At 56.7% G+C, this 23,359-nt stretch overlaps 1 protein-coding gene across 1 annotated transcript; it reads left to right on the forward strand.

Moving 5' to 3' along the window:
- Positions 1-12,293: 12,293 nt before the first annotated feature.
- LOC119096787 (la-related protein 1-like) lies at positions 12,294-21,706 on the forward strand (the record flags this gene model as incomplete). The annotated part of the gene is given in 15 exon segments (XM_037219718.1): positions 12,294-12,395; positions 12,876-12,994; positions 13,254-13,443; positions 14,263-14,461; positions 15,243-15,337; positions 16,245-16,402; positions 18,321-18,549; positions 18,998-19,119; positions 19,559-19,706; positions 19,708-19,926; positions 19,928-19,946; positions 20,347-20,491; positions 20,780-20,889; positions 21,328-21,461; positions 21,633-21,706. Coding segments are annotated over 15 exon segments (1,985 nt in total), but the record flags the coding sequence as incomplete, so codon positions are not given.
- Between the last annotated feature and the right edge of the window lie 1,653 nt (positions 21,707-23,359).

Consider the following 23,359-nt stretch of genomic DNA (forward strand, 5'->3'; position numbering starts at 1 on the left):
CACTGGTAAGGTATTTGTATGACAATCACAAATGGTGGTAATTGTCCTTATTTTTGTATTTAACTTGGTAATATACCCTCAAAATTGCTGATGACATGCCTAGTAAGGGAATTTGATCTACTTGATTTTCATAGTTATTTGGTGTAATACATAGCATATATTGACATTTGAGTCCCCCGGGATGATATTTTGCTGAGATATGTTGATTTAAATGTCATGCTTACTTTGCTGTTTACTTGAAAAATCTTATTCAACGACCGGGTAGTCAGACTCGTATGACAAGAACACAATATGGAAGTGCATTTCTATATAAAAATGTTTTTAATAATGTAAACATGCATGCAATAGCAGCATTCAGGTCACTATTTTCTCTATAAATAGTTAAAACTATGACTAAATTGGAGCATAGGTTGCAGTCATGTAATGTGCATTCCTGGTATGATCAAACTGTGTGTGATATTGTCTGTGATATGACAAAATACAGTTAGCATGTCACAGGTTGTTAATGTTACAGATCAAAATGCAGTTAACATATGCCTAAAAACTGAGAGACAACCTGTATCAGATTTGGTGTAATCTACCAGCAGCAAGGTGTGGTCAGATGTCTTCTGCACATCACTGGATTTGATCATGCTCAGGCATTTGGTTAAATGAAATAGGTAAATAAAAAGAACACTTGATATGTAATGCATTGAACTTAACCCATTTGAAAGCATATTTTTTCAAATGCTCCTACACAGGTATTGATTGTCAATCATCTGGGCACTCACTATCAGTCGAAAGTGCATTAGACATGTCATGTGACTGGTTTCTTGAAAGCTGCTGAAATATCTGGATTTGTGTTAAAGGCTGGTTAGCAATTCTTGCTGCTCTTAGAATTTCAAACCAGTATGGAGACAGGAAGGTGATATTACAGTGATCATGAGTCAGCATGTCACTATGATGTGATCCAGTTGGAGGCATTGTGCATCATGTGTCCAGTATAGGGTTTGGTTGCTGAAGGTCAAGGTTGTAGGACTTATTCCTGTGCAATTTGAAATTGGCTCCAAGGCATATTCCTCTCAAGGTAACTGGTAATGTAAGACTTAAGTGTAGTACTGCCTTTTTAAAGTTCCAAGTTGTGTAACCTACAAAATATCTCTTAAAGATGTTTGGATAGAAAAAATGGCAAAATCACAACTGCAAATTGCAAAAATACATTAGGAAAATATACAGTTCAAATAAGGAGATAACTTCCTATGCATTTGATGAAGACATTTTGAGAGGGCCAAATCTGCAGGCAATGTCTGTGACATACATTTTCTTCAAGCAGTTCTGAAATCAGTGATAGAGAACCTGAGAGGGCTCAGAACTTCCTGCATAGTGTATTAGTGTGCTGATAGTTATGATATGTGACATAGGTCATGTCAGGACTGGTCCCTAATGTGCTGATAGTTATGATATGTGACATAGGTCATGTCAGGACTGGTCCCTAATGTGCTGATAGTTATGATATGTGACATAGGTCATGTCAGGACTGGTCCCTTATGTGCTGATAGTTATGATATGTGACATAGGTCATGTCAGGACTGGTCCCTAATGCAACTGGGTGTTGGAAGTTAAGGGGATGGGCCTAGGTGTTATCAGTTGATTAGTCTCTGTTATGGGTTGTGTTGGCATGAACTAATAGATCACATATTGGTAAGTGCAGATATTCTAGTTGAGCTGTTTGTGCTGGATGCTTCATGATAAACAGGCATGGACCACTTGGTGCACTGCCAAGTGCCCTTATGCATTCAACACAAGTGGGGTTTAGTCAGACAAGGTGTAACTACTGACAGTAAATGTGTGGAAAGACATCAGTGCACTTAGATAAGTGTTCATTTGCTAAGCTAAGGAGCTTTTTGGGTGATTGTGTGTTCTTAACAGTGTAACTGAATCATACATAATATTCTGTCTATCCCCAATAGCATAATGAGACAGAAAAGAAACTTTCTGCAGGCTTTATCAAGAATATTGAACATGGTGGCCTCACATTTGAGTTGCTAAGTTTTTTTGTCTGTGCACATTATGTGGAAATTGCATGCTTCTGTTCACTGAGCACTGACAATGATTGTCATATTAACAGATATGCTGGTAAATCCAAATGAACATGTGACTTGTGAGGATATTTCAGTGTCACTTAAAAGTTTGAGTTAATTGATGGGCAGATGTTGAAGCTGTTGTTTTCCTAAGGCATATTCAAATGGAATATTTGGAGGCATATCAGAACAGTGAAGTGCATGATATTTCACATGAGTGCTGGGGATATGTTTGCAAAACCATTTTAGTTGGGCATGTGGCAGTTCAACATGTAGTGCTACCACATTCATGTTTTTATATAAGTTTCAAATTTGGGGTTGTGACCGTTTTCTGTCCTTTTGGTCTCTGCCCAGATGCTACTTTTGTGCAATGATGCACAAATGTGCACATTGGGGGAACATGTATATCACAGGACAAGAGATTAATCTGTCTCATTTTGATTGATCTCCAGCTAAAGTCAATAAAATGCAAGTTTTTAATAAAAAAAAGATGTAGGATCACCATCATGTCATTTCCAAGGGTAATGGATTGTTTGCCTTTGAATGGTTTCTAGTCAATAAATGAAATGCCCAATATTGTGTGTCTTGCTGTTACATCTGTATGCATTTATTGGTTCCATGGTTTTTGTTTGGGTGGGAGGGGGGGGGGGGGGGCCTGTTGTGATCATGTTATACATGGATTCCCATCTGCTGGGTGCTGGCCATTGAGCATCAGTCGGCGGCCGCCCCTCAGGTCCCGCGGTGCCGGCACGCGGCGCCCCTGCCACCGCGTGATGTCGGAGGCGGCGGTGCTGGAGGAGCGCACGGCCGACACCCCCGAGCCGGCCGGCTCTTCGTACGCGCAGGCGTTGCGCGGCCGCCAGCTGCCCGAGGGCACCGACGCCGACGAGCAGTTTCCGGAGCTGGGCCGGCCGCCCACCGACGGCGAGCTCGATGAATCCGGAGAGTGGAAGCAGTCCAAGTCGCGGCGCGCCGACAAACGCCAGCAGGCGCGCGAGCGGCGCGACCAGCGTGTGCGCCGGGAGCGGCGCGAGCGGCCGCCGCGTGCCGCTCCCGGCGCCGGCCCTGCGCCCGGCCCGGCCGGTGACGACGGCGAGCGGGGCGCCGGCCGAGTCACAGCAGCAGCAGCAGCAGCAACAGCAGCCGCCCGCGCCGCTGCCGCCGGGAGACTCGGCCGGCTCTGGTGAGGACTCGACGGCCGCCGACGACCCGCGCAAGTTCGTCGACGCGCCACCGCCAAAGCAGAACGCCTGGAGCAAGAAGCAGCTGGACACCCCGGAGGCGGCCGAGCGGCCGCTGCCGACTGAGCCGGGCCTTCCCGTGGAGCCGGCGGCCGCGTGCGCGACTCCGGCGCCACCTGCCGCCCGAAAGCCCCCAGTCGGCTGCGCCAGGTCAGTCCAGCTTCGGCCCCGCGCCTCCGTGCTCTTAGCCTGTGCGTACAGTCGTTGTCGCTCCCCACGGCATGACGGAGAAGTTGGTGCAACGATTGCTGGGTTTGTAATGATGTGAGCTGAGCAGATGGTGGAATTGAGTCCCAGTGGGCTTCTTGTGCACAGCGTTCTCAGCAAAAAAGCTGCCATATATGGCATGGGGATATCTCATATTGCTACAGCGGTCAGCTAACAGCGTGAAATGCTGCCTTCAAAGTATTATGAGAGGAAATAACAGCTTGGTTACGTTCATCATTTCATAACTACGATTGATGCACAAAAGAAACGAAACATGACATCACTCTCCTTATAGGCCATTACCTGGGCCTGCGGGGATTCCGTGGGATTGCAAGAAACTAAATTCCATTCGTGACGGTAATACGGCCCAAGCTGTCACACGATTTGCACACGAGCGTTTTGGTTGTTGATTGTCCTGAGGCAAGCATTGTGGCTGAAAATGGATGAAATCGTGGATTACCTACCATCATATATTAAAATGATAAAATCAAAGTATATATTAATGGAATGTGGGTGGCATGGCTCCATTGGAGGGCCTGTTTGAGAGGCGTTTTTCGACTGGAAAATCGAAGCCTCCGGAGGGGAATGAGGTAATCGTCTTCACAGTGTCGTAATCTGATTTGCTTTGGTTAGCAACGTACGTGCATGCGTGTGTGTGCATAATTTCGGCATCAAGGCCGGCACACTCGCTTTTCCCAAGGTGATGCACAAACCAAACTTGGTGGCGGATGAGCTGTTTTCTTGTTTATGTTTGTTTTCTTCTTAGTTGGCTAGTTGACCGGGTTCGGGCAGGTAGCCGGAGTGGCGATTTTGTGACTGGCTGATAACTGATGACTATTGGAGGGCCCAGAAATGGTACTATGGCTAGGTGCAGGGTAGAAAATGTACTTTCCTTTTTTGCTCGAATCAATCGATTTGAATATATCCCAATGTCCCAAAACAAAGCCAATCTCCCAAGGTCGTAGCAGGTTTTCCAAAGTCTGTTTCGTGTGAAAGTTGAAAAGGGATTTATACACAGTGCAATAGACAGAGCATTGCTGGCTAACAGAACGTTGCTTCTCGCTGCCCTGCGAAGTTTATGAATCTTGGAAAAAAGGTTGCCATGACTTCTTTCATGACTTCTCCCAAGCACCAAATCCGTTATTTTGTGCTCCGTTTGTTTTTTCTGACCAGTCTGGGGATTTTTCCTCATCACATCTGCCAAATTGTCATGGGGTGTTTGTATTTCCACGTGTCTTTTTTTCGCACGTGATAGGTCATTGGGATTCTTTTGTACACAAAAGTGCAAGTTACGTAATCCATTCATCATGAGGAGTAATCTCTTTTACAGCTTTCCAACGTGTCGGCTAGCTGATCAATCGGCGGTCAGCCGGCAAACCTGATCAGTCAATGGTCAGCCGGCTAGCTTGATCAATCGGCGGGTCAGCCGGCCGGCTAGCCTGATCAATCGGCGTTCAGCCGGCCAGCCGATCAATCAGCGGTCAGCCGGCCAGCCGATCTAATCGGCGGTCAGCCGGCCGGCTAGCCTGATCAATCGGCGTTCAGCCGGCCAGCCAATTAATTGGCGGTCAGCCGGCTAGCCGATCAATCAGCGGTCAGCCGGCTAGCCAACCAGTGGGCTAGCCGATCATTCGGCGGTCAGCCGGGTAGCCGATCAATCTTCGGTCAGCCGGCCTAGCCGATCAGTGGCGGTCAGCCGGCTAACCTGATGTGTTTTTGAAAGTGCCTTCCGAGCCTTTTGGTGGGTTGTGGCAGAACCCGGATGAACTAATTTGAGACCCTTTTGAAAACGTATTGCGGGGCGGCGACCGTCCATATTGTGGTGCAAAATACTTATCAGAACGGGGCCATTGCGTCCAAGTGCCGTTTATTATATAGGTTTGAAATGTTCGTGAGACATGCCTCCCCAGAGCCCCCTTCAGGGCTGCCATTGGCTGCTTTTTTCCCAAAGATCATTATATTCGTGTTGAACAGATGGCTAGGAACGGTTACGAAGTTGCAAGGCGACCTCAAGCGCCATGGGAAGTCCATCCAAATAGCCGGAGCCGTATGTGTTGATGGGATGTTCTTGGAGGTTGTTGAAGGCTTAGGGTAAAGGAATATGGTAAAGACTCGGTGATCCAAAAGTATATTACGATCGGCGGTTTGGCAGACGGTGCGGCACACCTTTCAAAGCTGGGGGTGTAGTGCACCATTTCCCGACGTTGATGAGGGTTAGGCTTAAAGCACAGCGACACGTCACAACTCTGTTGGTGTCATTCGGGATCAAGTGACCTCTTGGGAGTTGGCTTCCCTTGCAAGGACAGTCTGGGAAGCGGGCGCCTTTCCTGAGTGCAGCCTTGGGAACTAGTTCCCTGGCGAGTGCAGTCCTGGGAACTGACCCCCGTTCCGAGTGCAGTTGTGGTTCGTATTCCGTATGTAGTATAAAACCAACCGCTCGTTATGGCGTACTGATCGGTACTGGGCCCCTCCGCTGGTTACATTCGTAAGAACTTACTCGTATTCCAAGTAAGTGTAAAACTGGCCGCCTTCAGCAGCGCATTCCTCCGTTTTGGCCCTTCCCCTCTCCTTGTCGGTCACAGGCTTGGGAGCTGTCTGGTATTCTAGATGTAGTGTAAGGTGTGCTGCCCTTTGGAGTGCGCTGATCGGTATTGGCCCCTCTGCTGGATATAGTCTGGGAGGCCAGCTGCGTTCCTGAGCATTCAAGGGAACCGACTTTCCTTCCGGGTCGGCAGCGTTCCGCAGAACCAGGGGGCGCCGAGCGCTCCACGGAGCCCGTCTACAGGGTATTCCCCGAGCGGTGAAGGCCGCCGACAGCTGCCCAGCTGCCCCGCTGCCGGGCGCCGGGCCAAACCCGTCTGGAAGAACGGCTGCCGGCCCCGCTGGAAGGGCAGGCCGTGGCCCCTCGTGCGGCGCGCTGCTCTGACACGAGAACCGGCACGGCCGCGCTGGGACGTTACAGCAGGCGTGTGTCATAAATGAACGGGCGTGAACCCGGCAGGAAGGCATGCCGCAAGTTACACGTTGTACTTTACCGAACGTTGTCATATGTCCACCTTTCCATTACAGGCAAATGTACGTTCTCTTCAAATGCGTACATGAACCGAGTAACAAAGTCCAGCGAGCAGAAAATTGAAGTGAAGACGTTGGACATACATGCATTATCAGATACAAATTGTGGCGATATCAGTAGTGGCGGTTAAAATTGTCTCACGAAGATAGCCCTTTGTAAGGGCACGCAGGGTCACAGGGTCGCGGGGTCACACTGACGCTTCGGGCTGAGCGCCACGCTGTTCAGGCAGACTTGTCGACTCGCACAGAACATGCGCCACATTCGCCACAGACTGGGATGGTGAGTTTTCGAATATGTTTGTCGGCTCGCTCCACACATTAAAGGGAGTGTTCCGCGCTTGTGCGTGGCTTTGAGCTGAAATAGCCACCTTGAAGATCATTCGGTGCAGTTCACGGCCACGCCCGTCTTAAGACCTGGACCCCTCAAGTTTCAGCGTTCACGCTGGCGAGGATGTGCAGACTATCGGGACAAGCTTTTTCAAGGCCACCCAGACATCCATGGCGCCAAAATAACGTCATTCAAATCCTGATATTTCATAAGCCTTGCGCGGCCAAGGCCAAGAACAATATAATTGTGGAGGCGTTCATATCTGGCATTCGTGAGCACCATTTCCAGATATGACGACCGTCAATTAGCTCTTAATCAATGCTGTGCACGGTACGATGACGTGATCAAACAATGCCATGTTGGACATGTTTACTAAACAGAGAAATTTTGTTGTTTAGAGCAGTCTTTTCCACTGAAAGGTATACCAGTAGTTATAAGTGAGATTATATCATCGTATCTGATGCTTGTTTCGATATCTTGGAATGTGGAACATTCTCTTTAAGTTGTCCTCCGTATCGGTTCATGACATGCGCGATAAGCCCCCTCCACCCCCGTAGCCTGTGTGTATACTTTACCTGCTTGATCCGTGTGGTAATGATTTGCCCAGAACGGCGTTGCTATGAAATGTAAGGAAAAGCTTGAGGCCGTCTGGCGCAGTAGATCGCAGTGGTTCGATTGTTGGCAGGTTCCCAGTGGCCCTGGAGTGTAATTAAGGAAAGGAGGGATATTCGATCCCTCCTTCACCTTTGAAGCTCCCGCCCGCCCGGCCATGATCTGTCTGATGATGTCTTTTTCTGACTCCGTGTGCTTGTTGCTTCCTGAGGTGTGCAGTGCCGTTTACCCCCCATCTTTGACATTGTTTATGCCACTTCTCCATTTACGAATGCGCAACCGAGGTGTGGTTGGCAGATGTGTGCATTATTTCGGCATCTAGGCGGGAATGGCGGCACTGTACGTGATCTCAGCATGTAGGCGGGAGTGGCGGCACTGTACGTGATCTCAGCATCTAAGTGGGAGTGGCGGCACTGTACATGATCTCGGCATCTAGGCGGGAGTGGCGGCACTGTACATGATCTCAGCACCAGGCGGGTGTGGCTGCACTGTACATGATCTCGCCATGTGGAACGGGATGTAGTGTGCGTGCGTGGAGTTTCTGATGACAAACGACTCCAAAGCAACGAAATTTCCCAAGCAAATCTAAAATGGGAGCCATTGGATGAAGGTAAAGCTGCACATGGAAATAATACGTTTTTAATGTCGTTTTTTTTACTAGGATTTCAAATAATTGGCAGTCATTTTGATCCAGCTTGGGATTTAGCTCTGAACCCGTACCTGCTACCACGAAGTTGATTGGTGTAGGCATAGTTGACTGCGAAGTGGGCAAGAATATATCAAAATGGTCTCTGGACGACTGTGGCTAGTTTTACAAGGCCTGATATCCTGTGTATATAGAACGAGTGTGATAAGAAAAATTTCATTTGATCACGAAGAATGCACCGTGAAAGTTATCTCCAGGATGAATTCAACGTGTATTACCTGTGGCTAAAGCTATGCTGCTAATGCGCAGATTGCCTTGTAGCCTTGTGGTAAAATCAACCCGCTGATAAGATTGGCGCCGTTAAGATGCTCGTTTGCAAAATGTAAGCCAATGATCGCAGGTCCAACTACAAAGCTCTCTAGCTTAGCGGTGTCCCTTGATATTCTCATTAATGGCAGCATGCACCGTATTGAAGACATTTCACTGTGATGTGACCAGGCGAACTACGAAAAGAGAACCAAATGACAAGATACGCAAAATTATGTTAGTGAAAGGCCTGGAAGGCCATGTGTTGAACGTCGGTGCCCACTGTTTTGGCTGAGTTAGAGTTCCATTGGGTACGCGATCGCTATGAGTCGGAACACATACGAGAAGGCGTCTGTCCCGTGGGGAAAAGTCTGATTGAGGTACGCCGTCACAACGAAACTGGCATGTCATGTGCGTGTGCCTGGGCTGCCCCGCGCAATGAGCAGTCGATCAACGGTGATAGCACGTGCCAACAATCGTCATCATCCTCCAACTTCGCTCCACTGATGCGTTCTGGGCGCTGCTGACGGTTACCGTGCACAACGTAGTTCAGAAGCCAGGAAAAAACGAATGAAAACTCCTGTTAAGGAGCACGGGACGCGTGAGGGATAGTACATAGCACACGTGCATATGAACACCCGCCGTGTAGCTTACTGAAGTCATGCAGATGCGGCATTACTGAAGCCATGATTATGATCGCAGAGGCCGCGTCGAATTTGCTCATACATGTGTGTTTGCCTGTCTGTCAAGTCCTGCCGGTATGTTTTTTTTTTCAAATCGTCTGTCATGCTTTATGAAAGCTTCTGAGAAACGGCTAGGCAACGGATCTTGCGCCGTGGGTATGGATGAGTCAGACGACACGCTGTCGAGATTTCTAATAAACCAGTTGGATTTGAGGAAAAAGCGTTCGTTCTGGTAGTGGGACATTGCATCATCACTGGCCCTGGCGCCTTGGCACAGAAATCCCCCCCCCCCCCCCCCCACCACAAATCTGATCTCACTGTAACTAGTCGTGCCGTTGGAACACAGGTGGATAGACGCGCGCGAGGTCGGCGTATGAAGTGGGAGGCGGGCGAGATGGGCCAGTAGATAACATGATTGTGGATGCCCGTCGGATCAGAGTTGACCATCCAAGGCCGGACAGCTCTGCAGCCGGCCGGGCTAGCTCGGCACGCTCTGTGCGAGGTTCGCCCGGACACAGCACGGACTGCTCTGCAGCCGGCCGGACTCGCTCGGCACGCTCTGTGCAAGGTTCGCCCGGACGCAGCACATCGCGCGCGCTGGCGGCGTTCGCCGGGCCGATGGGAAGTCCAGCGCGGCTTCTCTTCGGCCAACTGCCAGAGGCGTGGGCTCCACGGAACTGCTGGCTGTGCCTGGCGCACGTATTTTCCCACATGGCGAGGACAGAGGCCCACCTATCTTGTCTTTCGGTGCGCACCTGCACGGAACTCCACCTTATGCCCGCTGCCGTTCTGTTTCAGAACTGGTAGCCAGAGCGCCGACAGTTGTTAGAGCAAACTCAGGTGACAAGTCGAAAATCAATACGAAGGTGAGTGAATGAATGAGCGAGAGGGCGGGCGACCTGGCCGGGCCGGGCCGGGCCGGGCCGAACCGAACCGAACCGAACCGAACCGAACCGAACCGAACCGAACCGAACCGAACCGAACCGAACCGAACCGAACCGAACCGAACCGAACCGAACCGAACCGGACCGGACCGGACCGGACCGGACCGGACCGGACCGGACCGGACCGGACCGAACCGGAACCGAACCGAACCGAACCGAACCGGACCGGACCGGGCCGGACCGAACCGGACCGGACCGGACCGGGCCGGGCCGGGCCGGGCCGGGCCCGTCATCTGTGGCGGAGCGGGGGCACCTGTGTGACGCGGAGCGACCGCCCCGAGCGGTGCCAGCTGTCTGCCGGCGGCCGGAGCGCGCGCGTGTGCCCTGATGGCCGCCTCCGCTCGGCTTGCGTCGGTGCCGGCCTGGTGCCCGCTGACCGACGCTCTGGCGCGCCCTCAGGCGTCCGACTTCAGTGACTTGGGAGACTGGCCCACGCTCGAGAGGACGGCCAGTGCGCCGGGCACGCCGCGCCCCGCCGGCCCCGTCTCCGGCTCAGGACCCAGCTCCGGCCACGGCAACGGCAATGGCAACCTCACCAACGGCACGGCGCCCTCCTCGCAGGACGACGACTCGTCCAAGGAGAACTACGACGAGAACCGACAGAGCGCGACCGCCAGCGACAGCAGCAAACGGAAACGCAGCAGTGAGTGGGCCGGCGCGCTGACCGCAAGTGGGTCTGCTGGTCGGGAACTGTGTCGTGCCAATGTGACGTGACGGCGAGGTGGCAACGCTCCGCGGCCTCCGTCGCTTGGCCTGACGTCGCTGGTGAGCTGTGTCGTTACCCCCCCCCCCCCCCCCCCCGTCAAAGCGTCGCATCACCGTGCGTCGATCGTTTCAGCTCCGAAGCAGAAATGGAAGCCGATGGACATCGAGTTCCGCGGCCGCGGCAAGCGGACGGACCGGTCGCCGCGCGGCGGCTTCCGGTCACGCATGGACCCTCGACGGGCAGGTGAGCGAGTGGCGGCCGGCGGCGAGCGGGCTGTCGCCGGGCCGGCTATCTGGCGGCGGCGGCGGCCACCCAGCTGGTCGCTCCCACTCGGGCGGCCACAGACAGCCCGCGGCGCCGTCGCGCCGAGAGCGCCGCTTTGACGTCCGTCCTCCGGACGCCATTTGTTTCGTCAGACCGTTTGGTCCGCTAAACTAGGCGCTAGTCGGAGCTGGTCGGGCCAGTCCCGCGTGCCAGGTCCACTGGTCACAGGCCCACCCACGCACCTGTTGGAAGTAGGTCTCGGCGGCACGGGGCTCAGCAGCGGAGATGGTCTCAGAGACTGGCGATGTCCCCTGTGCCGCATCTGCTGTGCCATGACCAGCGAGCATGCTCTAGTCAAAAGCATGTGATAGCGGCAATGTGACTACAACGAGCACGCCGTGACCATGACGTTATTGAGGATTTGGCCGCCGGCGGATCGCCGAACGACGCACAAGGAGATGGTGCTAAAAATAACAAACTGCCGGCCCATTGTAATTGATTGAGGCCTTCAATTGTTGCATGCGCTTCTCTCACTGCTTTAGATCTGTATCGACGTATTGACACTGCCAATCGTCGATTTTAAATGCGGCTGATGGCAGTGACAGCTTGGTGAAGTTACACCGCCCATATGCACTGGTGCCTACCAAATGCTCAGTGACGTCACGGCGGCCATGCGCCGTGATTGGTTGATCTCAATGCGGGTTGTCACCCTTTCCGCACCACATTTAAGGTGCTAAACGTGTCCCCTGGTCACCACGCTTTTAGTCAGTCTGTAGAGCGTGCTGCTGGTCGTGGTGCGTGTCGAAGCCGCGACACCGGTTCTGTGCCGGTGGCTGCAGCCGTCAGTTAGCAGGGCTGGTACGAGTGGGAGCGGCCGGCGCCGCCCACGCTGCGGCCACCTGTCGGGCCGTCGCGTCTCGGACTGACCTTTGCCGTGCGTACTCGGCCTGTGTGGCTGACGTGGCCACGATTGGCGCGGCCCGCCGCCGCCGCCGCCGCCAGCGCTGGGGTCCCTGCTGCGGCCTGTGCTGCGGGGCCGTGCGGCGCGGTGCGTGCGACCGCCGGCAGCCGGCGGCAGTGTGGCGCGTGGCGTCCCGCGAGGCGCGCCCTGGCTGACCGCCGCCCGCCGTCGGTGGACAGGCGCCGCCGAGAGCGCCAACTGGCGCGAGGACAGCCGGAGTGTGGAGCGGCGCGGGCGCGGGTCGCGGCCGGGGCCGGGCGCGAGGCCGCGGCCGGGGGCGCGGCTCGACCGCCGGCAGCCTGGCCGGCGACGAGTGGACCGGCCAGGATCCGCTGGAGGAGATGGCCGCTGACCTGGGTGCCAAGGTGAGAGGAACGGACGGGCTCGTAGGGCGCTTTAGGGCCGAGGATGTGCCCGCCGCGCGTGCTCGGACGGGAATGGTGGCTGATGGACGGTATTGTCCTGATATTTAATCGTGATTTCCGTGTGAAGCTCGGAGGACCCGTTACAGCAGTTGTGGCTGCTCATCATACGGTCTTGGCGTGTTGGTGTGTGGGTAGGTTTGACGGCCTGGCTATTTAAGGCTGTGTTTGCAATTCCAGTCGGGGGGCGGGGAGGGAGAGGTGTGGGGTAGTCAGTCGTTTGGCTCCGCGTCAGGGAAACCAGAGGCATGAGGTTCGATTCCCGCGGTGACCGCCCTTCCTGCCGGGGTGAGAATCAGGCGATGCCATGTAGTGTCAGAAGTTGGAGGCGGCGTCAGGCCCCAACAACAACAACAGCTGCCAGGACGGCTGCGATGGGGGCCGAGCCATGAGCACATGTGACGCGGCCGGCGCCGTCCACAGGTGCCCGAGTACATGCGGTCGGATCCCGCCTTTGTCGACATGTACCACAGCTTCGTGTACCCGTCGCCCTACCTGCAGCTGAGCGAGGTGGCGCTGCGTGAGGCCATCAAGAAACAGATGTACGTTTTGGGGTGATCTCGCCTGCACACCCCGGCGGCAGCCGCGTGTCTGGTGCCCTCGGCTGGTCGTGGCGTCAAACGGATCGGGCTTTTCCAAAAACGTCGCACGTTATGGTGACGAACGAGAGGGAAGTTCTGGTGCAAATGGTTCGTTTCCAAACCCGGGAAAGCCCGCGCATTTGTCGTCGTGTTCGGGCCATGTTGCACGGCGTCCTAGCCGCGTGGCTCGCGTCTAACGCGCCCGCACCTCCGCGTCCAGTGAGTACTACTTCAGCGAGGAGAATCTGCAGAAGGACTTTTTCCTGCGCCGCAAGATGGACAACGAAGGCTACCTGCCCGTGTCGCTGATCGCTTCGTTCCACCGGGTGGAGGCTCTGACGCGCGACATCAAGCTGGTCATCCAGTCCGTGGAGGACTCGGATGTGGTCGAGATTGCCGACGGTGTCAAGGTGAGTGCCCTGGGCCGACTCGGCGATCCCCCCCCCCCCCCACGCCCTCACCAGCTGAGTTATAACGGCCTGGAGATGGCTCAGGCGTCGCCGACAGGTGATGTCTTTTATTCGTTTTGTGAACCTGGCGTTGAAACAGCTGGGCTTTATTTTTTTCTCTCGCTTTACGGCGCCCGTTTCACGGCTAGCTCTTACAGCGTCTGCCGCGTGCGGGTCGCGTGATGTGTCCCCATCGGCGTGGTGTCATGAGAAATGGTCCAACAACACCACGCCGGTTATAAACAGAAGCACCCATAGGCTGTTGACGCTAGGGATTCGGCTTCCTAATGGCCTTGTTGGCTGGTAGATGACGCCAGAGTTTTTGTACTTTCCGCTCTTTGAAAATTAATTGTTCATTGATGGATTAGAGGTCAGAGCCGTTACCTGGCTAGGCGATAGTAGGGCAATCCTAGTGCAACAGACGGTTTTCCTGAAGGCTCTTGATGTGATATGTAGCGTCATGACACGGTTGCCCCGTGCCAGTGTGATTCTCTCCCAGTCCGCAGCTGATTGGCCCGCACTGGCCACTGGCATAGGCGCGTTTACGTGCACGTGAAACTCCATGTCTGCCACACGTTGTTCGGGTGTCCTGGTGTCCTGCGCTCTGCCAACGGGACGTGGCTACCATACCTGCAGCTCTGACGTTACGTGTGTTTCGGAGCGCGGTCAAACCAATCCGGTAAGAAGTGAGAGGGATTAGTTCAACCAGTTCAGAATCATGCACGGCGCTAGCAGCGCAGCTTTTTTACGTTGCACATGGCGGACCGATGTGCCCGGCAGATCCGCGCCAAAGAGGAGCCGCGCAAGTGGCGTCTGGCGGCGAACGCGCCGGTGCCGACGGCGGCGGCAGCGGCCGGCCACCAGGGCGGCGAACTCAACCCGGACGTACCCGAGTTCGTGCCGCACTTTCTGCAGCAGACCAGCGGCCCGGCCGACGCCGACGCCGACGGCGCGGAAGCCGACGCTGGCTCGCAGACAGGTGCGTTCCGAGGTTGGGAAGGTCCGCGGCTGCATCGCCTTACGGACCATGCCTATCCGACTGTGAATGGTGTACTGATGAAGCGGTGAGGTGCCGGTCAGGTGGCCGCTAGCAGGCCCACGGGCAGGGTTAGGGAGGTGGGGCTCAGGGCCGGGTCGATGGCGACGGGGGCGTTTGGTGCCCTCGATTACGAGCGGGTTCGGGCGGCGCACGAATCGACCATGGTCCCATCATAGCCACACTGCGGGGTGGCCGGCAGCCGGCGGCAGCAGTGGGCGGTTTGTGCCGACTCATGCTGTCGCCGCCCTGTCGTGTCGGCGGCGGCCGTAAGCTCAACTGTCTACACATAGCGGGTACACGATGGCGTGTGTGCGCTCTGGGAGACTCCCTCCCCCCCCCCCCCCCGTGGTGATGGCCAGGATATCTGTGAGATCATCACGGTTGTACTGCTGCGATGTTCATTGTTGGTTCAATCACGTAGGTCGATGTGTTTGGTGCCGACAACGCAGCTACTGCATTGGTGTTGTATGAAAGTTTCTGCAGGGAGTTAAAAATGTTTTGCGTGTGTTGTGCGTGCCGCTGCACCTGCCCTCCCCTCCCCTCCCCCCCCCCCCCTGCCCTGCCCTGCCCTGCCCTCCCCTCCCCTGCCCTGCCCTGCCCTGCCCTGCCCTCCCCTCCCCTCCCCTCCCCTCCCCTCCCCTCCCCCCTCTCTTCCACCGCGCCCCGCGTGTGCAGCCGGACGCGGTGCTTTGCCCTGACGCGCCGCCGCTCGCGCCGACAGAGGGCGCCGTCGGCGTACCCGGGCGCAGCTCGTACCTCTCCCTGCTCGACTCGCCGCCGCTGTCGTCCAGCGCCCCCGAGTCCGAGTGGCGCCAGGTGAGGCGGAGCAGGCGGACCTGGCGCGCCACGGCCGGCTCAGGTCAGCGGCTCGCTGACGGCGCCAGCCAGTCGTGTGGCTGGGCGCCAATGTACGCATCGGGAGCAGCATTGTCCGTTGTTTTAGCGGCTAAGGCCGAACTGCTGACAGCACGCGCGTCTGGCGTGGCGGCTTGTTCCAGCCAGCGCGCCATGTGTGGTTGTATCAGACGGTGCGTGCGGGACTGTGAAGCAACCGCTTTGGGGGCGTTGTATGATGGCTGGGTCGCTGCTGGTGGTGTGGGCGGCGGTGCCGTGCTGTGATGGCTGGGTCGCTGCTGGTGGTGCGGGCGGCGGTGCCGTGCTGTGATGGCTGGGTCGCTGCTGGTGGTGCGGGCGGCAGTGCCGTGCTGTGATGGCTGGGTCGCTGCTGGTGGTGTGGGCGGCGGTGCTGCGATGTGATGGCTCGGTCGCTACTGGTGGTGTGGGCGGCGGTGCTGTGCTGTGATGGCTCGGTCGCTGCCGGTAGTGTGGGCGGCGGTGCTGTGCTGTGATGGCCCGGTCGCTGCCGGTAGTGTGGGCGGCAGTGCTGTGCTGTGATGGCTCGGTCGCTGCTGGCGGTGTGGCCGGCAGTGCTGTGGTGTGATGGCTCTGTCGCTGCTGGTGGTGCGGGCGGCGGTGCCGTGCTGTGATGGCTCGGTCGCTGCTGGTGGTGCGGGCGGCGGTGCCGTGCTGTGATGGCTCGGTTGCTGCTGGTGGTGCGGGCGGCGGTGCCGTGCTGTGATGGCTCGGTCGCTGCTGGTGGTGTGGGCGGCAGTGTTGTGGTGTGATGGCCCGGTCGCCGCTGGTGGTGTGGGCGGCGGTGCTGTGATGAGCCATGACGCGCCACGGCTCGCGGCTGACGCTCCCCGGTGGCGGCGCGCCACAGGTGCGGCGTCGGTCGCGCGAGCCGCGGCCCCGCCCCGGTGGTCACAACGAGTCGCCGGCGCCGGCCATCGACGACCGCGAGGAGCTCAACTTCCAGTTCGACGAGGAGCTGGAGAAGGTGCCGGCCGGCGGACGCAACAACACGTTCACCGATGAATGGTGGGTGGCGCGGCTAGCCGGCGGGGAAACGCGCTCGCTGTGACAGGTCTGTGGCGTGCTAAGTGGGCCACCGAAGCAGCGTCTGTAGAACTGGGTCGGTGGTGCGCCGGCCGACTTGTGGGCTGCATAACTTTCAGAGCCAAATTGGGGTCAGAGCCAAGAAGCGAGCGGCTTTGGTAAGCAACTGGCTGCCTATGTATCCAATTAACCAGTACGGTGGTTTTGCTTCATTTAAAGCATCTCACGATGTGCCACTTAAAGTATTTTATGAATGCATTGTCAGTTTCCCCGCGGAACGAAGTTTGTCAGATGTTTAACTGCTCACGCATATTATTTGCATATTAGAATGACCTGAAACCTGGGACCACGCACTGATAGTAGATTTTCCGGCAGAGTTTTCAGCATCGGTTTCGTTGGTGGGACTCGGGCCGCAGCTGTCCTGGCATCAGAGGGGGGGGGGGGGGAGGAGGGTGGAGAAGATAAGAAGACGTCGGGCCGGCAGCCAAGTGGTGGATATATCTGGAGCCAAGTCATCAAACAAAGCCGCGGTCGCACGCATAAATTGTACAGTTACAATACGCTCTAGCCGCAGCAGGCCCATTTTCCGTTTGGTTTTGAATCGTAACGTATTCATTGATAAAGCGTGAAATGTAATTTAACCTTTTGGTGGCATGCTTCTTAGATACCTTTAAAGTGCGCGGGTTCCGAAGGTAAGCTTGGTGTTTAAAGTGGTGTGGGTGTTGCATGGTGTTGAGATCAGGCCCTGGTCAGCTGACCTGGCATTTCAGTGCGCGAAATAGCTGGCTCCTTGGCCTTTTTTGGTTTGACGGTTTCTTACAAAGTACCTTGCAGCCGTCAGCCCGTCGTGGTTAGCTTCTTAATGTTGTTTGATCGTCTGTAGATTTAAAAATCGTACTTGGGTCAAAAAGAGTGACTCGGCCAAGTTTCATGGATAAGCAAACAAATATTTTTGTAAACAAATAATAATATATGTCATCAAATATGTGTAATATATAAACAATAAGCAAGCAATTGTGCAGACAGATGTGGCATGGGTGGCGTGCCAAAGACGCATAGACCTATGTGAATTATGATTAGTTCTTAAAGAAAAAGCGTAACGGAACTTTGCTGAACTTATCTAAGTGGTACTTCTTGCTTCGTTTCCATTTTTCGTGAAATGCGGAAATAATCTTGTCGGTTTGTAATCAACTGTAGGATGTGTCATTTTGCGTACCTCGTGCATCATTTGATTGCGTGATTTTTGTAGATATCTTGCCAGTCTCACTTTGAGATATTGATATTTTCTGCGCATACTGGAACCGTTATTTTATCCTACGTTCGTGGATACATCTGGAGTTGCAATTTGTGGAGATGTCTTAAACATATGAACACGCACTGTATTCAACCATGACGAGAAAATGTTCCAAACGGACTACGTGCCAACGGTGAGCGAATAGTGGCAATGGACAGCAAACAATCGACATAAAAGCTAGACCAGACTGCCCCTTTCCTCCTTGTGAGTTGATTTTAGTGTTACTATTGTGGCGCGGTGCTAATTGTTGACGTTCTTCAGGCCTTTCTTTGAAATTAAATTTGCACACATACTGAGATTGTCTCATGAGCTGGAGATCTGGCATTTGCTTCCCGCTACGGAGAATGACTAACTCTCACCAGGGTGTGCCGATGTTGAAGCATACCACTGCAGCGCAGACACGCATGATAAAATATCGCAGCATTAGTGAGTGTAACGGGAACAAACAGGGAGACCCAGTGCCATTGCGATGTTGCTCGCATCCGATGTCGCCCCCGGGACGTGCGCGTGTGAGCGAGCGCACGGTCACAGCGGCGGCTTACGAGGCTTGAGTCAGCAGCCGCCGGTGTGGCGCGGTTGACAACACCCCGCCCCGCCTGCCGCCAGGTCGGACGACGAGTCGGAGAACGACTTCCCGGACCGTGGCCTCGACAACCTGATGATCGTGACGCAAACGCCGCCGCCGTCGCGGCTGCCGTCGCGTCCGGACAAGCATGAGGGCCATGACCGCACCGGCGACTGGACCACGCGCGTCAAGATGACCCAGGATCTGGCCTCGGCCATCAACGACGGCCTCTTCTACTACGAGCGTGACCTCTGGAACGAGCCGGAGTGGGTGAGTGACCACTCGGACGAGCCGGAGCGAGGAGTGACCACTAGAACAAGCCGAAGTGAGAGTGACGGCTGGAATGAGCCCAAGGGGGTGGCAGACCGCGAACTGCCAGAGGTCGGGTCGGACAGCTGATGGCGGCTGGCTTTCTCGGCGCGGAAAATTGTTCACTCTGATTTCCAGCGGAGTGTCTGTATTCCGTGGGATACGCATGGAGGCGTCCGTGTACGGTGTGGCGAGGCGAACTGCTGGTATGGTTGTCTTTCAAGTCACGTTATTGGACATTCTCTGTGCATATTGTGCTTAAGTGGATTATCTTGTGCGATGTATGTTTTACCTCTTGTCAAGTCGTTCGCATGCCAGTGTCTTTCTGCGTGCCCCATTTTCCAAGTGATGTCTTTGGCTATCAGGCTAGTTATGTCCCGACCATCAATCTGGAATTCTTCTGTCGCAGGAGATTACCTCTGTGTCCAAGCAGGTAACTGTGATATCAAGCGAGGAGTTCAGCAAGATTAAGCCACCGTCTCCTCGAGCTCAAAACCAGCAGGTTCCTCCGCCGCCGCCGCCGCCACCGCCGCCGCCACCCACTCAGCTGCAGTCCGACGACTCGAATCTGTCGCGGTCGTTACCCACTGATGTGAGTACCACTGCATAACTGAGGTTGATTACAACTGCGTGTGCCGTAGCGTCTCGCCCACTCGTTTCGTTGGTGTTTCCTCCGCCCCAGTCCCGTTTTCCAATGATATTCGTGTTGTGTCTGACCTGCGCGCCTATGAACATTTCTAGCTTTGGCCTGACTGACTGGTTCGCCTGCGTCCGTGTCATCGTTGCCCGACATGGTGTGCTAGCGAGTTGTGGCGTCATGAGGCGGGCCCGCCGGAGCGTCAGCTGCTGGGCCGCGCTGATGCTGGGCCCCGCGCTGCCGACTGGACGCCCGCCGGAGCGTCAGCTGCTGGGCCCGCTGCTGCCGACTGACGCCCCGCCGCTCGCCCCCCAGATCCCGATGACCCCGAAGGGCGGCGCCGGCCGGGCGCCGACTACGCCGCGCACGCCGACGGCGCCGCTCAGGCGCCGCGCTTCTACCCGTGGTCAAGTCGAACCGGCCGCCGGACAAGGCGACGCCGCGCAAGCGCAAGCTGCGCCACTCGCAGAACCCGCCGGTTGGAGCACCACGTGGGCTGGGTGATGGACAGCCGGCGGCACCCGCCTTCGCGGCGCGAGCGCACCATCTCGCAGACGAGTGCCACCAGCGGCACCAGCCCGTCCGAGGGTGGCCTCTCCACCAGCCACGGCAGCACGCCCGGTTCGCTGCCGCAGTTCCAGCACCCCAGCCACGCGCTGCTCAAGGAGAACAACTTCACGCAGCAGGTGTATCACAAGTACCCGCGCTCGCTGCCTCAGGGGTGAGCGTGGGCGTGGGCGTCCGCCGGCGGAGGCGCGTGGGTCGCTCTCGCCGGCCTCTGCGAGAGCTGGGTAGGACGCGGACCACCGTGGTTAATCCGCGCGCTAGATGTCTCCACGTGCCAGCACAGAGAGGGCCGCGGCATGGTGAAATGTCAGCGGCCAGAGTACAGCGAGGCACACCCCGTCAGTTTAGTGTGCTGCATTGGCTTGGGTGAATGGCTCCAGTGTTGCGTGAAAACCGGCTTGGAGAAAAGCCGAGCTCCAGCCTGTGGCGACCAACGCGACGCCCTAGCAAATGCGCTTGTCCATGTTTCAGTATCCTGTCCGCGTCGCCCGGCCTGCCGCGAGCGCGCGCGTGTATCCGTGGATGAGTGTTGAGCTCGTGTGTTTCTGCTCCAGAGCGCAAGCGGCTCGGCGTTGGCCAATCTCAGGAGATGAACACGCTGTTCCGCTTTTGGTCCTTCTTCCTGCGCGACAACTTCAACCGCAAGATGTACGAGGAGTTCCGCCAGCTGGCCACGGAAGACGCCACCGGAGGGTACAGGTGCGTCCAGCCGGCGCCCGTCGTCGGTCGCTGATGTACGGCAAACTACTGGGCGCAGCTCGCAGATGATCACTACAGGGCCCTGACCAGGATGGGAATTGGCAGCTGGGACCTGGCTGTATGCGGTCACTGTTGTCAGTGCCGTCAAGTGGCGGATCAGTTTGTGGTCCCGACCGTGCCGCTGCCCCTGCTCGGACGGTTTGGTGGTGCAGGGCTGCCACTGCAGCAGAGCCGGGCAGTTCGATTCCGTCCTGTGTGAACAATGCCCTGACCGGACGGCGCGCGCAGGTACGGCCTGGAGTGCCTGTTCCGGTTCTACAGCTACGGCCTGGAGCGACGGTTCCGTCCCGAGCTGTACCTCCACTTCCAGGAGGAGACGCTCAAGGACTTCGAGTCAGGTGAGCGGGCCGCCTGGGGAGCAGCCGCACCGTTTGAGTGGCGATTGAACGGGGCGCCGGCCATTCACACGCGGGGGATCGCTTGAGATGTGGCCAAACATGAATCGAATTTTGTATGAAGTCATGTGATGGAGATGTCCAGCTGGTACGGTAAATTCGTGCACAAAATTTCGATTATGGTTCCCTGGCGCCGCACGTTGTGTTGAGTACGGATCAGTCACCGATACGCCTGCCTTTCGTAGTGATCACATTTGTTCGTCATGTCAGAACAGCATGCGCACAGCTCAGTACCCATTCTTCATATGACCAGGGTAGTCGGTGCAGCCTGACGTCCAAGTTATCGTCATCATGAAAACTGGCAACGGAGGGTTGCCATTACCGCTGGTCACGAGCCGGTTTGTCCTAGGGCGCTATTTTAACCCCTGTTCCCCCTTCCAGGTCAGCTGTACGGTCTGGAGAAGTTCTGGGCCTTCAAGAAGTACTACCGCCAGGCGCGCTCACTGGACACGCTTCCTGAACTGGCGGCGGCGCTGGTCAACTTCCGCCGCCTGGAGGACTTCCGCGTGCTGCCGGTAGGTGTCACAACCCCGACAGCGTTCAGACTGGTTAGCCGTGAGTGCTGATGTTAGCTGTGTGACTGAAGCGCATGCTGTCCTGTCGAAGTGGCCTGTGTCGCGGCGCATGCGGACTGGCTCCGCGCGAGACGGCTCTCACGGACCGGCTGACGCGCGCCTGGTTCGCAGCCGGCCGGCGAGGAGGATGCCGACGCCAAGGGCCGCCGCAGCCGCCACGTGTCGGAGACTCAGACACGGCACCGGCGCGGCCGGCGCGGCGCCAGCTCCGAGGCGCACGGGCCGGCACGCGGCGGCGGCGGCGGTGGCCGCGGCGCGCGCAGCCGCACCACGTCCGAGGGCGAGGGCGGCGGCCAGCAGCGGCGTCAGCAGAGACATCACTCGGGTATGCAGCCGGCCGCCGCGTCGCAGCCGTCGCCGCAGCCGCTGTCCAGTGACACGCAGGAGCTTAGGGCGGAGACGGCCGGCGCCCCGGCGTCCAGCTAAGCCCCAGTGGCGCGAGCAGCGTCGGACGGACCGTCAGCTGGCAGCGATTGCACCGCGGGTGGGCTGAGGGACGGCCGGGCCGGCCGGGCAGGATCTCGGGACGCTGACACCCGGCGGCCGGCCGCCCTGCTGCGCACACATCCAGCCAGCTGGCACAAGACGCCGGCTCCCGGCGCGCCCATACAAGACCGGGAGCCGGCCGGCCGGCCCTTTCTCAAGGTTTTGCCGCTGCCGCCGCGCGCCCGCACGGTGGTTGTTTACCGGCGGCCATGGGGCGCGCACCCCGGCCACCGGTTGCCTTTCTCCCAGCGCCCGGGCGTAAACCTAGGCGGCTCCAAATAAACGAGAGCCGTTTTCCCATGGGATTGTTTATTTTACCGTGGGAGGTGCGCATTGCGGCGGCAACGGCAAGCGATTGTCGGCCGCCGGCCGCCGGCGCCGCTGCGGGGGCTTTTTGGGTGTGCGGCGCGATTCGGCTAGGCCCGACTGCATAAGTGTATTAAAACACTATCATTACGGGCGTCTGGTGGCAGGCCCGGCAGCATCGGGTGAAAACAATCTTATTAGTGTGGCGCGGGGCTGACCGGACCCGGGCGTCTGGCGGCGGCCGCGTGGCTGGCGTGCTTCGAGCGGCGCGTGTGTGGCGGTGACGAGTACAATGGCGCGGGGGTGATGGAGGATGGATGCTGCGCCGTCTCAAGACAATGCAGCGGACCAGGCGGCCGGTGCTGGTGTCGCAGGCCGGGCCGCCAGCGGATCGTCGCCCCTAGTGGATTGTAGTGTGACCAGTGTGCGGCGATCAGCGTGAAAAAGCAGCAAAAAAAAAGATCGACTCTGTGTGAAGTGACGCAACAAGATTTGCATGCCGCGGACGAGGACTGCATCGGAGAGGTGGTGCTTTGTTTGTGCTCGTGATTTGTTGACGGTGTATCCTCCCAGGAGGAAACGAGTTGAAATCAGGCTGTTATGATGTGAGCGGCAAGACAGCTGTTGCGTGAGATGTGGTGCCGTGTGCTCGCACCGACTTGATGGCTACGCCCTGCCACTGCCCTCTGTCAATCCACGGAAACCACTGTCGTGTCCTCGTCGTTTTTCGATTTATTTGGGTCCAAGATAACGTTTTTTGGTGACATCGTTTATTTGGTGTGGACACTGGTAAACACGGGAGGGTCTTTTCCGTCGGTGTATTCAGTTGCTGCCCACGCGGGCCCGGGTTTATCGATTGTTCGCAGCAGGAAGTGCGCGTTTCGTTTTGTAGGCTTCTTGTACGGCTGTTCTGTTTTCCGTGTCCTTCGTTGGCCTTCTGCACTGTCGGTGCGCGGCATCCATGTGCTCCGGGCCAAGGCGCAGGGCTGGGTGGTCCTCGCGTGGGTGTGTCGGCCGGCCGGGCGGCTCGCCGTGACGCCCGCCGC

Source organism: Pollicipes pollicipes, unplaced genomic scaffold (genome assembly GCF_011947565.3).
Source record: "Pollicipes pollicipes isolate AB1234 unplaced genomic scaffold, Ppol_2.1 Scaffold_2178;HRSCAF=2543_pilon_pilon_pilon, whole genome shotgun sequence".
Classification (NCBI taxonomy): domain Eukaryota; kingdom Metazoa; phylum Arthropoda; class Thecostraca; order Pollicipedomorpha; family Pollicipedidae; genus Pollicipes; species Pollicipes pollicipes.